The 18,560-nt window shown below is 38.4% G+C and overlaps 1 protein-coding gene across 2 annotated transcripts in view; it reads right to left on the bottom strand.

Moving 5' to 3' along the window:
- Window positions 1-1,454: 1,454 nt before the first annotated feature.
- Window positions 1,455-18,560, bottom strand: part of MIS18BP1 (MIS18 binding protein 1) — a 53,608-nt gene continuing 36,502 nt past the window's right edge. For both annotated transcript variants that reach the window (XM_036458021.2, XM_036458030.2), the window contains exons 12-17: window positions 13,278-13,453; window positions 12,300-12,460; window positions 10,151-10,296; window positions 5,450-5,537; window positions 2,574-2,625; window positions 1,455-2,402 (exon numbers count right to left, since the gene is read on the bottom strand). In XM_036458021.2, coding sequence (XP_036313914.1) covers window positions 2,302-2,402; window positions 2,574-2,625; window positions 5,450-5,537; window positions 10,151-10,296; window positions 12,300-12,460; window positions 13,278-13,453 — 724 coding nt within the window. In that variant the 3' untranslated portion in view covers window positions 1,455-2,301. The remainder of the gene's footprint in view (window positions 2,403-2,573; window positions 2,626-5,449; window positions 5,538-10,150; window positions 10,297-12,299; window positions 12,461-13,277; window positions 13,454-18,560) is intronic.

The raw sequence follows: 18,560 nt of genomic DNA, 5'->3' as shown, positions 1-18,560 counted from the left end.
ATAATTGTTAAAGCCAAGTTCTAAGTTACTGGCTGATAGCAGTTATCAATCTGTTATCTCTTGGGTTCAATTTACCCTTCAGTATCTTTGACTGGATTTTTTGAGCATTTCTCCCTATAATGAGTACAATTCAGTTTTGTAAGTAGGAGGAGGAAAGCGGGTCTCTTTCTGGTTTCAGTTTGTTTTGCCCTTCTGCTCCTAATGCAGTGTCAGCAGTGCAGGTGGCTGGGACACCTTGTGGTTCGGGAAGCATGCAGTCCTTCAACCAAACACTGACCTAGGGTGACCACACCTGGCAGCACCTCCCACACAGACACTAATGTACCCAGATTCTATGTCCACCCGGCAGGCAAAATATTTCATAAATTAACATGGTGTGAGGGACAGAACTAGATTTTATTTACTAGAGCACAAAATTCATGTACTTGTGGGGGGGAGGGTTCACTCACCTCTAGCCCACACCCTCTAGCAGTCCAGGAGCCCTTGTCTGACTGATGCTTAGGCCCTCTCCTTAGTGCTCCCACAGAGACAGAAGAGGCTCCCACCTCCACTACTGCACCAGCGGTGAGCCTAGCTGGCTGAGCAGCATTCCCCGTGGGAGCGCACTGACCACTAGGGGGCAGCTCCTGTGTTGTCTGCTCCTGGTGGTCAGTGCACATCATGGCGAGCGGTTGAAGAGCCTTAGCATATCACACTTTGATTGGTTGAACAGATGACCAGACACTTAGCATATTAGGCATTTATTATATAGATGCTTGCTGTATAGAGAGCTCTATTCAGAGTTAAGCTGCAATAGCTCTCATTGATAGCACTTAACTATCTATTGATTATCTGTCTACCTTATTAGTTTTCTTTGAGTCCTTAAAGTCTTTCTTTTCCTTTTTTAAGTTTTCTTTGGAGGTTACCTTAAACCCAACTAGCTTATTTTATGGCCTGATGGGAAGAAATGGGACTAACTTGGAATTTGGCAGATGGGCTACAACAGAATAGACTGGGAAGGACACAGCTGTTCTGATAGGACAGTGAATATGGTGGTGGTGGTGGTGGGGGGTTATACTTTGGTTTATGTCAGTCTATGATATTTCAAAATTATCTTTTTGTTTCAGATTAAGCAATTTAAGGAGCTTCTAACTCATAAAACACCTTCTGTTAATATCAAGCAGCATGGCATTATATTAAATATTGGCAACTTAAATTCTACAACACTTATTTTTTAGAGCCACTCTGAAATAACTTTCATTTGTTTCATCCTACATTTATCTGTCAAGTCTTTGAGGTAGAAACAAGCAAGGAAGTTTAAAGGAGAATGATATAACTGCACTGTTCTTTTTAAACCTTGTGTTTCAATATATCCTATATTATATAACTGCTGATTGACATTGACAAAATTTGTAAGACACAAGAAAATGTATCTTTTATTAAGAGTTCTGGGTTAAAAAAAACCAAAACACAAATTTTATAAAAGCAAACTAATTTTATTTGAACAATTATGGAGAGAAGGGTAGGTGAGCATGTACTGTAAATCAGAGGGGAATATTCTATGTCAAATTTTAAAACATAATGGTAGAATAAGCTAGAGTTTTTTTTGAAAACAATGTTTACTACAACATAATAACTCTTTATAATGGTAGACCACCCATTATTACTTGAATGTTTGTCTATTCCAGTCTTTTTAATATTTACAAGTGCTGTGCCTGAATATGTAAATAAGGTTTAAGGGTGCAACAAAATCTGTTCTTTGACTCTTCCTAATGAAATAATGAAAAAGCAATAAATAAAAATTTACATAGGCTCATAAATATGCCAATCATAAGTTTTAAGAAAAACAATTGGACAAAAAGAAAACATAAACAGTTCCAACAACAAGTAATTTAAACATCATATCAATTTTGGCTTACATACCAAGTGTTGAAAAAAACTAACTTCAAGTGTTGATGAATTCAGTAACTACCAGTACAATCTATCCTTTATTGCCCCAACCTCCTCCTTTAAGGGTAGCAACATTTTCTTGAAAGATTTTAAAAATTCAGTTTGGATCATGATTTTCTTAAACAGACTTAGATGCTTATGAGAGACTATTTATATAGTAAGCAAAACAATTTCCCTTATATTTTTAATAAGCTGAGCAATGAGGAATATGCTATAGAAGGATCTTTAACTTTGAAAACAAAAAACAGAACCTTTGACAAAGAGCCCACAGTTTCAAAAGAAGCTACTTACAAAGAAAATATATGTGTTGCAAATGAAGGTATGCATAACTGTCTGCTTCTTGATAAAAATACTGTAAATATTTTCTCACTTTTACTCCGCAGAATCAGAACTTGAAAAATAATAATCTTTCTCTTCTTCATCCAAGGACTCCATAGCATTAGTGAAAAGTTTTCCAATAGTAGAGCTTTCTCCTAAGAAGAGTTTAATAAAAATGATGAATACATTTCTAAAAGTAATTTCATTAAAAATAATTGTAAGATATCAAATGGTAGGTCTGCCCATTTGATAACAGTTAATTTTAGTACCATGTTAATAGACTGCTCTACAATAAAACAGCTACTACAGAAAGATATGTGTATTACCTTTGTTAAGTGGAGTTTTTCTTCTTGATGGAGTTGAAAAGTCACTTTCAACCTACAAAAAGAGTTTACATTAATAGCAAAATGGTTCCTTCTGTGAAGCCTGCCTTATCCCCAGAGTACTTATAACATCTAATCAATAATAATAATAAAACTGTAATATGCAAATCAACCTAACAAACTGTGGAATGACTGTCTGGACAACCATGCCAGCCAAGGCTAGGGTAATGCAATTGGTGTGTGTGTGTGTGTGTGTGGGGGGCTATCACCCCATGATCACCCTGCAGAGGGAGGTGATCAATCAGGAGGCTCCACGATCACCCAAAGAGGAAGGCCCAGGCTACGGACCAGCGGGCTGTGATGGGTAGGCAGGGCATCCCTTGGTGGAAGTAACCCATCACAGAGCCCTGGCTGGGTGGGTGGGGCCTACCTCTTTGGGGAGATAGATCATGGGGTTCCGGACAGTTGAGAGGACACAGGCCGGACTGAGGTGACCTCTTCCCCCAAGTGCACGAATTTCATGCACCAGGCCTCTAGTCATAATTATCCATGAAATGTCTAATTCTCTTTTAAGATGAATTTATTTGGGGCAAGAACCATGATTTATTCAATGTTATTTCCCACATTACAAACTTATGCAACAGCAATTAAAGAATAGTCTATGGGCCTCTGAAAATTGTCAAAATCTCGTAAGTACTTATGCCATGACATTATACTAGCAACATTTTAAAATTCTTTAAAATCTTTCATACAATAGTAATTTATATGATAAGCTTTAACTGCATAATGCATGCTTACTTACATGAGTGCTTTTTAAAAAAAAAAAATATATATATTTTATTGATTTTTTTACAGAGAGGAAGGGAGAGAGATAGAGAGTTAGAAACGTCGGTGAGAGAGAAGCAGTGACCAGCTGCCTCTTGCACACCCCCTACTGGGGATGTGCCTGCAACCCAGGTACATGCCCTTGACCGGAATAGAACCTGGGACCTTTCAGTCCGCATACTAACGCTCTACCACTGAGCCAAACTGCTTTCGGCATACATAGTGCCTTTTAAACTATTGGCCTAGCTGGTTATCTTTAAAAACCGAAAAGAAACATAATAGAAAAGGAAATATGACAGTATGCCCACTATGAGAAGGGAAATATTTTTAAAACTTTTGAGATACAAACTCATGTTCATAGATTGTGATGTAAATAATTTATTTTCCCTGTGAAATGAGACAAAATGTTATTACATATTTTAGCTCTCAAAATCATTTGGTGAAAGAAACCAGTATCATTATGACCTCCAGGTCATACCAAATATGAATAAAATGAAATTAGAAAGCTCAAGTAGCTTGCTTCACCACAAAGCTGGTATCAGGAGTCAAACCTTGACATTTGAATTTTTACCACTACATAAATCCTTTGCTCTTTCTATCCTCACACGTTGGCTACAAAATATTAATCTATGAAAAAATGGGGCTAAATCACAAATATAAGCTGAAATTATAGTCCATTAAAAACAAAGGTATTTAAAATTATGTCAAATACAGAGAAATAAGTTTTTAATAGTTTTTAAACTATGAAACAGTTCATATGGATATATGTGTGTGAACTGTTTCTCATTTTGCAGAGAGCAATGGACTAGGGTCTTACTACTACTTAGTATGGTCCATGGATCAGCAGCAGGGAGGTTGCTAGAAATGCAGAATCTCAAATCTACTAGGTCAGATTTAACAAGATCCCTAGGTGACTGCCATGCACATTAAAGTGTGAGAAACACTTGTCAAGGCAACCCAACTTCTTACTGGCAAAACGGACACTAGAAGACGCGTCTTCTCACTATGTTAAGATGATTCCTGGTCCTTTACAACAAACCAAAATTTCATTTTCATAAGGAATGTGGGACTGGAAAAGGGAATCTGTGAAACACCAAGAGGGAGGCTGCCTACATCTTTAATTATGGAGTAGAGGTTTCTATTGAAGAATATAATCTCCAGGCTGATTTTCAACCAAGCTCCCCAGAGGTGTCATTTCCGTGGACAAGTGAAGCCCACAAAGATTGGATGTGATTAAACCCAACCTTTAGTTGAAGCTCGGAGAGGAATTTTACTCTAGGCAAGTGTACAATGTAAATATTTCAAAATGGGTGAAGGAGGAAGAGGTGTTCATAACTTGGTCAAAGGAATATACATTCGGGGGATAAGGCAGTCATTTCCCATTCTACTACCTCCATAAACTATATTTCTCTAAGATTTAGCTATTCAGTTTGAGGAAATCTGAGGTGAATTTGCTTTTCTAAAATATAAGTTATCCAAAGTAAAATCAAACAAAACTTTAAAGTCAAGAGGATAAAGGATTCTCCCTTTTTTTTTAATTCAAAGGGATATATATCACTATTAAAGCAAGGCTGAGTTAAAATTTTTCTATAATTGATTTTAAATATTGATCTACGTATATGTAAACTAGCTGAATCTGAAAAACATTTAGAATCTGCATAGAATTTGAGGAAGTTTCTTACTTTATAATAATCATAACTCAGTCTGAACAATTTCCCAATCGCTAAACAGCTTTTGTATCTGGCCTGAAATGTCCTTCCCTGACCTGTGCTTTTCCCACCCTGCCTGACTCTTTGAATGAATATTTTTACCATTTTCATTTTCCTCAAATACTAGTCTATCACCTGCCACCTGTAATTTAAAGCACTTGGGTACTTACTTCACAACCTCATGTTACCATTTACTTATATTAATTAGGCTGTGTAATGCATGCTGTAAGTAACTTGAGGTAAAGGCCTGTGACATAACTTATAACTCGCGCAGTTTGCCATGTATTATGGTTGTCCCATAAATATGCGTTGAATAAGTCTAGTGTGAAGAATAAAAAGACTTACTGTTTTTTTCTTGATATTGCCCCAGACAACACCACCTTTCTTTTTATGTTTTTTTTGCATATGAAAAACATATTTATCACAATCATTCCTGTTTGAATACAAAATAATTGTAAGTCAACATTACCATAATTTTATCCATAGATTGAACAATTGACAAATTTAATTTGTTTCAATTTCTAAAAAGTGCGTTTTCACTAACATTTTTAAAGACAATGGTGTACCTAGGAAGACAGACAAAAAGTTTAGAAGATTTAAAGAAAATGGAAATACCAGATAAGAATATTCTAGGAAATTATGGTTTTGTTTGTTCATTGTCCAAATTGTGCTCTTTCCAGTCTCTATTTTGCTGTTGCTTCTTTTTCAAAACTAACTGTGACTTCTTATTCATGAATTCCCTTTTGTTACACCTTTTGTTTTCTTTTTTCTTTTTTTTAATATATTTTATTGATTTTTCACAGAGAGGAAGAGAGAGGGATAGAGAGTTAGAAACATCAATGAGAGAGAATCATCGATCAGCTGCCTCTTGCACACCCCCTACTGGGGATGCGCCCGCAACCAAGGTACATGCCCTTGACTGGAATCGAACCCGGGACCTTTCAGTCCTCAGACAGATGCTCTATCCACTGAGCCAAACCGATCCCCGCCCTTTTGCTGCTTTCTTCTGGCCACTTCCTTCCCTAATCCAGACTGAATCTTGAAGTTGATAACTTTAAGGTTGATGAAAACCCTTAATTTATAGCATCCAACTGTGTTGAGTCTTCAATTCGGTGTACATCTATGAAGTTTTCCCCCCCATTTCTTTTTACCTTATCTATTTTTTTGTTAATTCTCATGGGAAAATATTTTTCCTATTCAAGAGGGAGAATGAAAGGAGGAAAGGGAGAGGGAGAAATAATGTGAGACACACACAATGATTGGTTGTCTCCTGTCTGCCTCAACCGGACTGGGGATCCAACCTGTAACCCAGGTATATGCCCTTGACCAGGGAATTGAATCTGTGACACACCAGGGTTTTATTATCTATTTATTTTGTTTTGTTATGATTTTTATTTATTTAAATGCTACCTTATTGTTGACAATATTACAAATGTCCCTGCATCCCCCCTCTACATACCCCGTCTCCCAGCGCCTGCCCCACCCAGGTCTTTACCACACTATTGTCTGTATTCATTAGTTACACATATATGAATATGAATTCTTTGGTTAATCTGTTCCTGTCTCTCTCCCTCCTCTGAGATATACCTTCTTTCTTAATCCTCTTCTTCCTAGCAAATAAACCTGACTCATAATTTACAGATGAAAATTAAACAGAATGGTTGTTCTCATTTCCCCCTACAATTCCTAGTCTTTTTTTTTGTCTGTTTTTTTTTTTTAATGCAATAAATACCAACTGAGCACCAATTCTAATTCTTTCTCTTGGCCTCCAAGATATCCTATATGATTGATTATCTGTTCCTTTGTGACTATTTGGAAGCAGCCTTAAAGGTGTGACAGGTAGAAATTTGTAAATGTGTGACTGTATTAAGATATGATGTGTACCACAAACACTCTTGCATATTATTAGATCAGCATGTGGGATAGCCTATTTTTAGACCTCCTTATCACTTTCCATCTTTTCTGTGTAACATTTTACTGTTGGCCACCCCTATTTTTCTTAGTATCATTTATATTTCAAACTAGAGGCCCGGTGCACATCTGTGCACTGGGTGGTGGGGTCTCTCAGCCTGGCCTGTGCCCTATCACTCCCCTAAGTGGGCCTAAGCCAGCAGTCGCTGTCATGGAGACAGGAGATGCTCCCATCACTGCCACTGTGTTCACCAGCCATAAGCCCTGTGGGAGTGCACTGACCACCAGGGGGCAGCTCCTGTGTTGAGCATCTGTCCCTTGGTGGTCAGTGCACATCATAGTGACTGGTCATTCTGGTGTTTGGTCAATTTGCATAGTAGGGTTTTATTATATAGGATAGTTTCTGTATTCATATAGCTCAAAATTCAAAGTCTCCCAAGATATCTTAGTTTCTTTTCCAAGGGATCATCAGTGTTTTCAGTCTATGTATCTTTTCAGATATTTAAAGCAATTTTGTACAGGTATGCACATATACACACTCACGTTTATCATACCTCTATACAAAAGTGGCAATACATAATTCAATGTACTGTATTTTCCGGCCTATAAGACGACCCCCTAATTTTATAGTTAAAACATAGGTTTAGGCCTATATTCGCTGTATAAGTCTATACTTCAAATAAAAGACTTACTTTGCCATCAAGATCTGCAGGTAATTTTTGTGCAATTTTGGTCTTTTGCCCCCAATTTTCGGTTGACTTTTTTTCGTTTCAAAAGTTGTCTTATACGCCGGAAAATACGGTATGTAACTTTTTCACCTATATTGTGGACATTTTACCATAGCAGTATATAAAGAACTTTCTCATTAATTTCTATAGCTATATAATGTACCATTAGTTACTTGATTAGTTCCTATTTATGGACATTTGAGTTGTTTTCAGTATTTTGCCATTATAAATAATACTAGAGGCCTGGTGCACAAAATTCATGCACGGTGGGGGGGGGGGGCAGTATTTCAGCCCAGCCTGCACCCTCTCCAATCCAGGACTGCTGGCTCCCAACCACTTGCCTGCCTGCCTGCCTGATTGCCCCTAACCACTACTGCCTGCCAGCCTGATCAACGCCGACCTGTTCCCCTACCCACCCAATTGCCCCTGACTGCTCTCCGCTGCCAGCCTAGTCACCCCAACTGCCCTCCCCTGCTGGCCCAGTTGCCCCTAACTGTCCTCCCCTGCAGGCCTGGGTCCTCCCCAACTGCCCTCTCCTGCAGGCCTGATTGATCACAACTGCCCTCCCTTACTGGCCATCTTGTGTTCACATGGGGGCAGCCATCTTGTGTGTTGAAGTGACAGTCAATTTGCATATTATTCTTTTATTAGACAGGATTAAAAGGAATAAGCTGAACATTCACAATTCTAAAAGTAGGATTGCTAGGTTAGAGAGCACGTGCAAAGCATATAACTTTGATATATATTGACAAACTGCTACCTAGAGATTGAACTAATTTACCTTTTTGCTAATAATTCATGAGAATGACTTTCTTAATTTGTAGGAGTGCTGTATCAGGGAAATTAGCCTTTTTCTTGTTATGAGTTCCACATATTTCTTTCTCAAATTGTCATTTGTGGTTTTTAAAATTAAATTTATTGGGATGATATTGGTTAATAAGATTACATAGGTTTCAAATGGCCATTATAATACACCATCTGTATATTGCATTGAGTGTGGCACCACCCAAAATTTAGTCTCCTCCTGCAATCATGTATTTGACCCCTCTATCCACTCTAAACTACCATATTGTATTTATGACTTTTGTGGTTTTTTGTTTTTGTTTTTTTTAAAAAAAAATATATTTTATTAATTTTTTACAGAGAGGGATAGAAAGTTAGAAACATCAATGAGAGAGAATCATCGATCAGCTGCCTCTTGCACACCCCCCTACTGGGGATGTGCCCGCAACCAAGGTACATGCCCTTGACCGGAATCGAACCTGGGACCTTTCAGTCTGCAGGCAGAAGCTCTATCCACTGAGCCAAGCCGGTTTTGGCATGAGCTTTTGTTTTGCTCATTCATTTGTTGCTTTCCATTTTACATCCTACAAATGAGTGAAATCATGACTCTTGGCTTTTTTCGTCCAACTTATTTCAATGAGCACGAAACTCCAGATCCTTAGCCAGTGTGGCTCAGTTTGTTGGGTGTTGTCCCATACAACATTAGGTTGCTGGTTCCATTCCCAGTCAGGGCACATGCCTAGGTTGCAGACTGGATCCCTGGTGTGTGGGAGGGGAGGAAGGGTGCACAGGAGGCAGCTAGTACATGTTCTGGTCTCACATCAATGTTTTTCTCTTCTTCCTTCCTCTCTAAAAATCAACACACACACACACACACACACACACACACACACGATCCATTCATGTTGGCACAAATGGCAATATTTCATCTTTTATGACTGAGTAGTTTATTGTATATATGTAACACATCTCCTTTATCCAATCATCCATCAAAGGACACTTGGGTTGTTTCCATGTCTTGGCCATTGTGAATAATACAATGAATATAGGGATACCTGTGTATTTACAAATAAGTATTTTCATTTTCTGGGTAGACACCATGAAGAGGGATTGCTGGGTGGAACCTCCATCCTGTTTCTCATAATGGTTGTACTAATTTACATTCCCACCAGCAGTGTATGAGGGTTCCTTTTTCTCTTCATCCTTTCCAACAACTGTTATTTTTGTTAGTTCTTTGTTTATGTTTGATTGGTACCAAATGAATTTTTTTTTAATATAGTGAACTACATTCTTTTTGTTAGTGGGTCTTCCATCATAGTAAAAAAGACCTTCACTAATCTAAGACTATAAAATAATTCTCCAAGGTTATTTTAGATATATTTTATAGTATAATTTTTCACATGTAAAACTTTGATCCAGTGGGAATTTATCCTGATGTAAAGTTTGAGCTGTGTTCCAACGTAATAACACTCCTGCTTGCAGAAACTCTCAATCCTTGACTTCTAGGAACTGTTCTTGATTTTTAAAAATATGACTTTTCTCATTACTGACATTTATTCTCTTCAACTCATGAAATGTTAAATTTGATGAACAGAATTACAGTATATTATGCATAAGTATTTACCTGTTTATAGAGGCTAGCATTCCAGGACTGACATGCTGACACTGAGGAGTTTTTGCCAATGGAAAGATAACTGAGGATGGAGTTGTTGGATTTCTGTCCATATTTGGCAGAATATCTTCTTCTTGACTGACCTGGAAATCTGGCAACTAGAATACAAATGTTCATTATCAGCAGGCACCCCAATAATAAAACTCATCACAAAACGTTTTGGGAGGGCTTTGTTTTTTTCTGACATAATTTCCTGAGATAATGAAAAATATTGGTAGGCAGAGAAGAAAGCCTTGTCCTCTAAAAAACTTGGTTGTGTAAAATGAAGACAATGACACCTGTTGCTACAATTTGTATAAACCAGGGGTCAGCAAATATTTTCTGTACAGAGTCAGATAAGTATTTTGACTTTGTGGTCCATACATTCTCTGTCCCAACTACACAATTCAGCTGCTTGTAGTTTGAGGCAGTCACGGCCAATATGTAAACACTGTTCCTGACTGTGCTCCAATAAAATTTTGCTAACAAAAAAGGTGGTATGTTAGGTTTGTCCCACGCACCAGTTTGCTGACTTCTGTGTAGACAGAACAAAACTGTGATTCATTTACTATTATGCTTGGTACTGAATAGGAATTCAAGCAGTATAAACCTTTTGTGTATATATGTCCAATAAATAATTCAATCCTTAAGATTTTAATTACCTTTATATTAAAACCACAAGAAGGTGGATATATGCCACAGAAAATGAACTACTTTACCACTTCCTATTCCTATTTTATTACCTTTAGTTTTAAATTGTTGACACTATTACATTTTGGCCAAAACATATACAGAACCTGAAATGATGGTGGAATAATATGATGGTACAGCCCTGAAGGACCACATTGTTGTACAGAGAACACAGTAAGAACCTCAGATGGTTCCCTTAAAATACCTCCCCTTATAACCTGTGTAGATAAAAGGGGGCCCAGATAATAATGTTAATAAATTATTAAAGCATTGTGTAGCCTTTAAAGATTGAAGATGATTTAACAATATTAAAAAATGAGTAGATGAGCCTCATTAGTAGGTGTGGCTTAGTGGTTGACTGACAACCTATAAATTAGGTCACGGTTCGATTCCAAGTTGATTGTGGGTTCCATACCGTGTGGTGTGTGCAGAAGGCAGCCAATCAATGATTCTTTCATCATTAATGTTTTTCTCTCTCTCTCTCTCTCTCTCTCTCTCTCTCTCTCTCTCTCTCTCTCTCTCTCAAAATCAATAAAAACATTTTTTAAAATGAGATGAAAAAAGTACCCTCCCATCTAGGTCACTAAAACTCACTTTTTACACTTAATAGTTTAGCTGTCTAGATCTATCTACCTTCATATTACTTTAATCTTAGTATCCCTAAGTTTCAAATTTGTACTTAATGTTTGGACTATATTTCACTATATTTATGAAGAATATTCTTAGTCGATATATGGATTGATCCTAGGGTGTTTTTCTGAATAAAAATAAACCTGCAATGATTATCTTTGTCAAGATTTTTGGCATCTTTACAGTTTTGTAGAATAAACTCCCATGAGTAGAATTAATCTTCATGGCTCTCATATGTTGCCAAATGCTTTCCAAAAGGTATGATTCAACTCTACATCCATTGATGCATGACTGTATCAACATTTCCACTGCTTTTTGTTACTGGACATTTTAACTTATTTTAAAATGATTCTGTAATTTAGAAGGTATACTTACATAGTAACATTTAAATGAATTCTTTATATCATATTATTGGCCTGTGTTATTTGTTGCAAATATTTTATCCTAATCGAAGTTTTTAGTTACGTGATTTTTGATATAGACAATTTATTGTACAGTGAGTAATAATCTTTTATCACTCTCAAAAAAAAGTTTGCCTCATTGTATATGAAATTTTAAATATACACACTTGGCATATTTCTGGGTTTTCTATTTGGTTCTACAAACATTACCCAGGAACCTCATTGAAGGGTAGACTCTATACACTGATGAGAATGGCCTGTAGTGGGGTCATGTCTGTGGAGACTATCAATCCTTTGCCTAAATATTAGGGATGAACACTAACGATATATAAAAATAAGATAAAAATCAATATAAAGGAAACAATTAAAAAACAACATCATCATGCATTCAAGACTCTTACCAGCACTCTTTGTTTCTTCAAAGGTGTTGTGCTAAAAAAATCATCATGGTCATCTTTTGGCAACTGATCCAGAAAATCCCTCATCTGCTGCTTCCTCTTAAGAGTTCCCACTTTGGCAGTTATCTTAATAGCTTGCTTCTCATCTGAATCACCTCTCTTGCCTTAAGAGTCAGCAAAACATTTTGGTAAGAATTTGATCATAAGAATACAGGTTCTATCCCTTAACCAGGTCAGGGCACATGTTAGAGGCAGCCAGTTGATGCTTATCTCCCTCTCTCCCCTTCCTCACTCCCTTCCACTCTCTAAAATTCAAAACAAAACAAAACAAAATTTATAAGACACTTGAATATCCTATATAATAAAGAGCTGATATGCAAACGGTTGTCACACCATCACACCATAATGGCTCAGACAGAACACTAGGGAGAGAGGAATGGGGACCAGCCAGGGAGAAAGTCCTGGGAGAGGGACAAGCTGCCCGCCCCATGATCCCAGGTACCCGCGGCGGTACCTGTGGATCGGGAGATGAAAAGGCCGCCCGCCCCGTGATCCCAGGTACCCGCGGCGGTGGTACCTATGGATCGGGAGAGGAAAAGGCCGCCTGTCCTGTGATCCTGGTGCCAGAGCATGCGGCCCAGGAGAGACAAGCTGCCTGTCCTGTGGTCTCTGGCACCTGCAGCTGTGGCCTGGGAGAAACTGCCTGCCCACAGTCTTCTGTGGCTGCGACCAGCCTGGGCTAAGCTGGCCCAGGAACTGGATGCCTGTCGGTGGCGGGAGGGAAGCCCTTGGAAGCCCTGTTCTTGCAGGAATCTTCCTGCAATGGGTCTCTAGTATATATATATATATATATATATATATATATATATATATATATATATATATATATATATATATATATATATATATAAAATACATCTAGTGAGTGATTTATAAGTTGATATAGAAAACTTGGAAAAAACTATTTACTACAAAGTTTACCATTTTTTTGACTTTTGGAATTGACTGGCTTTTTCTTAGTGACATGTTTCTGGAATCCATTTCCTTGGGGATCTTCCATGTATTTTCTCTGGCATTCTTCAGCAGATCGAGAACCTACAGCCATAGCAACATCTGACCAGAAACCAGGTTTGTGCTTGGGAAGAGATGCAAAAGCACTATGGAAGACCAAATCCAGTTAAAGAATAATAAATTAAAAAACTAAAAACAAAAAACAAAACCTGAATGCATACCACTAAATCAATCAGATTTATTGAGCTAAAGGAATTTTACTAAAATCATTCTATACTTAACTATCTGGAAAGAAGATACACCCTATACTCAATAACTTACTCTACTGCTTAAAAATATGATGACATAATTTGACATCTAGCAGATGCATTCTATTTTGTTTAATCTGAAAATCATCTCCAATCTCAAGATATTTCTTCCCAAGTCCAACAAATCAGTGATTTGATTTGGGAGGGCTGGAGGGGGGCTCTAGCATGACTATATTTTCTACATTGTTGCTCAAATATTTCTGGTGCTAAATATATTGAAAGATGAGCTCTGAGTTCATATACATTCTAGGTTATATGTTGTGCTTGGCTTGCTTTCATTATAGTACTAGTTTATAGAACAGAATATTTTAGATATAATACTTATATCTACCATACAGTTATAATAGCTGTAAAGAACCTTAGGGTATCCGAATAATATAAAAACCCTGGATTGTAACGACCAGTAACAACTGGAGGCTGACCACCGGGAAGTCAGTGCTGGCACTGTCCCCAAGCAAGTGGTAAGGGGCAATCAGGCAGGCAAGCAGAGAGGTTAGGGGTGATCAGGTAGGCAGACCAGCGGTTAGGGGAGATCAGGTAGGCAGATGGCCCCTCGCCAGGCTGGCCCCGTACCCAACTAAGTATTAGGGGCAATCAGGCAGAGTGGTTAGGGGTGATCAGGTAGGTAGACCAGCAGTTAGGGGTGATTGGTAGGCAGGCAAGTGGTTAGGGGAGAATAGGTAGGCAAACGACCCCTGGCAGGGCTGGCCCTGCCCCCCAGCAAAGAAACGGAGGCCCAGGCCAGCCAAGCCATTGCACCCCAGCCTGTTGATTGCAGAGGGAGGCCACTAGTGGAAAAGGAGGGGGAGCAGCACTGCACAGATGGCAAGCAGTGGCAATGATGGGAGTGGGGCCAGCTTCCTGCAGCCCTGGGAAGGAAAGTCCTGATCTCAGGTCAGGCCTAGGGACTCTATCCAAGAGGTCCTGAATTGTGAGAGGGTGCAAGCCAAGCTGAGAGACGCCTCACACACCCCCACCCGAGTGCATAAAGTTTCATGCACTGGGCCTCTAGTATATAATAAGAAACTGTACTGAAATAATTAGGCAGTGATGAGTTTTAAAGTATTACTGTTTTTAATAAATTTCTTTAATATTGTGGTGTTTGTTAATCCTCGCTGGAAGATATTTTTCCTAATGATTTTTAAAGTGAGTGGAAGGGATGGAGGGAAGTGAGGGAGACAAGAGAGAGAAATATTGATGTGAGACATATTGATTGGTTGCCTCCTGTATGCATTCTGACAGGGGCTGAGGATCCAACCTACAATCCACATAACATCCCCTTGACCGGGAATTGAACCTGAGTGCTTTGATGGGTGGGCCAACATTGTAACCACTGGAAAACATCAGCTAATGCTAAATTTCTTTATTTTTTAAATGACTGTTAAATGATTTGTAGAAATCAGCTCTTGTGAACAGGTACCAAATGACCACAGAAGACTCTTCACTCCATGCATAAAAGGAGAATATTTATAGTTATTAAACACTGTTAATGAATTATCTACTATTTTGCATAATTAACCACTAAAAAAGTTTAGAAGTTCTAGCTTCCCTATTTGTGTACATAGGTAGTTTTCAAGTATGAAGTTGCCTAAAAGGGCTCCTTTATCATAATAAAAAAACACACTGAATGCATTTAACAAGAAACTAATGTGCTTTCCCACACAATTTTAAAAGGCAAATTTAATCATATCACTCCAGTCCTACTTACAACTCACTTCATTATTCTTAACATAAAAACCAAAATATCCTATATAATAAAAGGCTAATATGCAAATTGACTGGAGGAATGACCAGTTCCTATGACATGCACTGACCACAAGGGGGCAGTCACTAAGAGCAGGAGTCCCCTCACCCCCCTACCAGGGCCCAGTGTGCTCCCACAGGGAGCACTGCTCAGCCAGAAGCCAGGCAGTGGCAGGAGTGTCTCCCGCCTCCTCATCAGTCGGACACCCCCAGAGGGCTCCCAGACTGTGAGAGGGACCCCACCCCCCAAGCACACGAATTGTGTGCACGGGGCCACTAGTTTAATATAACTTCCACTGTTCCTTGCCTATCTAGTCTCATCCTGTACTATTCTTCCCTCACTTTTTATACTCTAGTCATTTTGGCTTTTTAGTATTTCTCATTATGCTCTTCATTTCTATTTTTACACACTGTTCTATTTAAAATGTATTTATCATAAATGTTGGGCTTAAATAATTCTTGTTTATCCTTTAGTGCTTAGTTCAGGTATCTGCCTGAGCCAAGTCAGATTTCTCTGGTACACGTTCTTATAAATTTCTTACAGTGATTACGGTTGTTATTTGCTAACTATCTGTCGATCCTACTAGTTTATAAGCATGATGTAGCATACAAACCAGTTGGCTGCAAGTAATAATCACTTGAGGAGTGGCCTGGCCATTGTGGCTCAATTGACTGGAGTGTCATCCTGTACATCAAAACCTGGTGGTTCGATGCCAGGCTGGAGTTTTTTTGTGTGTGTGTGTGTGGTTTTTTTTTAAAATATATCTTATTGATTTTGTACAGAGAGGAAGGGAGAGAGATAGAGAGTTAGAAACATTGATGAGAGAGAGTCATTGATCAGCTGCCTCTTGCACACCCCCTACTGAGGATATGCCCCCAACCAAGGTACATGCCCTTGACCGGATCGAACCTGGGACCTTTCAGTCCCCAAGCCGACGCTCTATCCATTGAGCCAAACCGGTTTCGGCCAGGCTGGAGTTTTGATCTGGGTACAGGAGGCAGCTGATTGATCAACATTTCTCTCTCTAAAACACACACACACACACACACACACACACACACACACTCTCTCAAAAAAAAAAAAAAAAAAAGACAAAGATATTTGAGCTTATAGCAAAAAATGTAAGCAAGCAAATAAGCAGACAAGTATTATAAACAGATTGATAGACTCTATCCCTGAAGATTTCAATTTAATACGTCTGTAGTGGCAATACTTCGCATTTTTTAGAAAGAGGCATCATTACTGAGTGAGTGGTAGAAATGGATGATGACAAGGGAAGGTTACAATGAAGAGATGCTATAAAATCTGACGGATAAAAAACAGATGAAGCCGAAACCTGTTTGGCTCAGTGGATAGAAGGACCCAGGTTCAATTCTGGTCAAGGGCATGTACACTGGTTGTGGGCACATCCCCAGTAGGAGGTGTGCAGGAGGCAGCTGGTCAATGTTTCTCTCTCATCGATGTTTCTAGCTCTCTATCTCTCTGTCTTCCTCTCTGTAAAAAAATCAATAAAATACATTTAAAAAATAATGAAATAAAAGGTAAAATTAGCTGAAACCGATTTGGCTCAATGGATAGAGTGTTGGCCTGCGGACTGAAAGGTCCCGGTTTCGATTCCGGTCAAGGGCATGTACGTTGGTTGCGGGCGCATCCCCTGTAGGGGTGTGCAAGAGGCAGCTGATGGGTGATTCTCACTCATCTATGTTTCTAACTTTCTATCCCCCTCTCTTCTTCTCTGTAAAAAATCAATAAAATATATATATTTTTAAAAAAGGTAAAATTAAGGCAACTACACTAGCAAAGAAATGAAGATGAGGAAACAAGATATAGAGTTAAGGAATGAAAAATAGTTCATATTTATAATATGGCAAATTTCAAAAGGAATGCCTGCAGGTCAGAGCTCTGAAAAAAATCCCCATGCTACCTATCCTTTTGTTGTCATCCTCCTATAACACTGCCAATCCCTGATCTACTTTATTTCTTTTAAAATATTTTATTGATTTCAGAGAGGAAGAGAGGGAGATAAAAACATCAATGATGAGAGAGGATCATTGACTGGTTGCCTCCTACCCTGGGGATCAAGCCCACAACCTGGGCACAAGCCCTGACTGGGAATCAAAACATTACCTCCTGGTTCATAGGTTGACACTTAACCACTGAGCAACACTGGCCCAGCTAATCTATTTTCTTTTTAGTTGTCTCTTCCAAGATTTCATATGAAGTGAATGGAAGCATATAGCATATAGCCATTTGAGCTGGCTCTTTTCATTCAGCATAATGCCTCTGAAATTCATTAAAGTTTTTACAAGTATCAATAGTTCTTCCAACTTATTACTTAATAGTCCATTTATCAAGAATGTGCCACAACTGCCCAGCTGGCATGGCTCAGTGGGTTCAGCGTCAACCTATGAACCAGGAGGTCATGGTTAGATTTCCGATCAGGGCATATGCTCAGGTTGCAGGCTCACCAGTGTGGGGTGTGCAGGAGGCAGCTGATCAATGATATTATCTAATTATTGATGTTTCTACCTCTCTCCCGCTCTTCCTTCTTCTCTGAAAAGAAGAGAAAAAAAAGAATGTGCCACAATTAATTTATGCAGCAAGTACCACAGAAATCAGGAAGAGATTAGCTCAGTAAAACCACCCCGTAAAGTTATGAATTTCTGGGTTTACACTACAAATTCTGAATATTTTAATTTTTGTTCAGTTCCCTTGTTCCCTTGAAACCTTTACTTTGTTCTGTGGACTTTTACAGTGTGTTAAATTTTCAACCACTTGGAAAAATTCTTATTGTCTTTCACTGATTTGTTATTTAATTCAATTATGGTCACAAAACACCATTTGAGTGACTTATTTTAAGTTTAAGATTTGTTTTATTTAAACATGATGTTCTGTCTTGAATGCTCTAGACAGAAACCTTTGGAATAAACACATTCCTGCATTACTGGATGGATTGTTCCATAAATGCCCATTAAATAGTTGGTTGATGGTCATTCAGTTCTTTTATATCTGTGATAATTTCCTATTTACTAGTTCTAAAGAGCACCGAAGTCTAAATCCACTAAAATTGTGGATTTGCTTATCTTTTCAGTTCTGTCCTTTCCTCTTAGGTGACAGATTTTGATTCATATATTTTGAGGTTTGTTGTTAGGTGCATGCACAATTAGGATTTGTTAAGTCTTCCTGGTGAACTGACACTTT

The sequence above is a fragment of the Pipistrellus kuhlii genome, unplaced genomic scaffold, assembly GCF_014108245.1.
Source record: "Pipistrellus kuhlii isolate mPipKuh1 unplaced genomic scaffold, mPipKuh1.p scaffold_m20_p_1, whole genome shotgun sequence".
Lineage (NCBI taxonomy): Eukaryota > Metazoa > Chordata > Mammalia > Chiroptera > Vespertilionidae > Pipistrellus > Pipistrellus kuhlii.
Note: the sequence above shows the minus strand (reverse complement) of the source record. Positions and strands in the feature narration are given on the sequence as shown.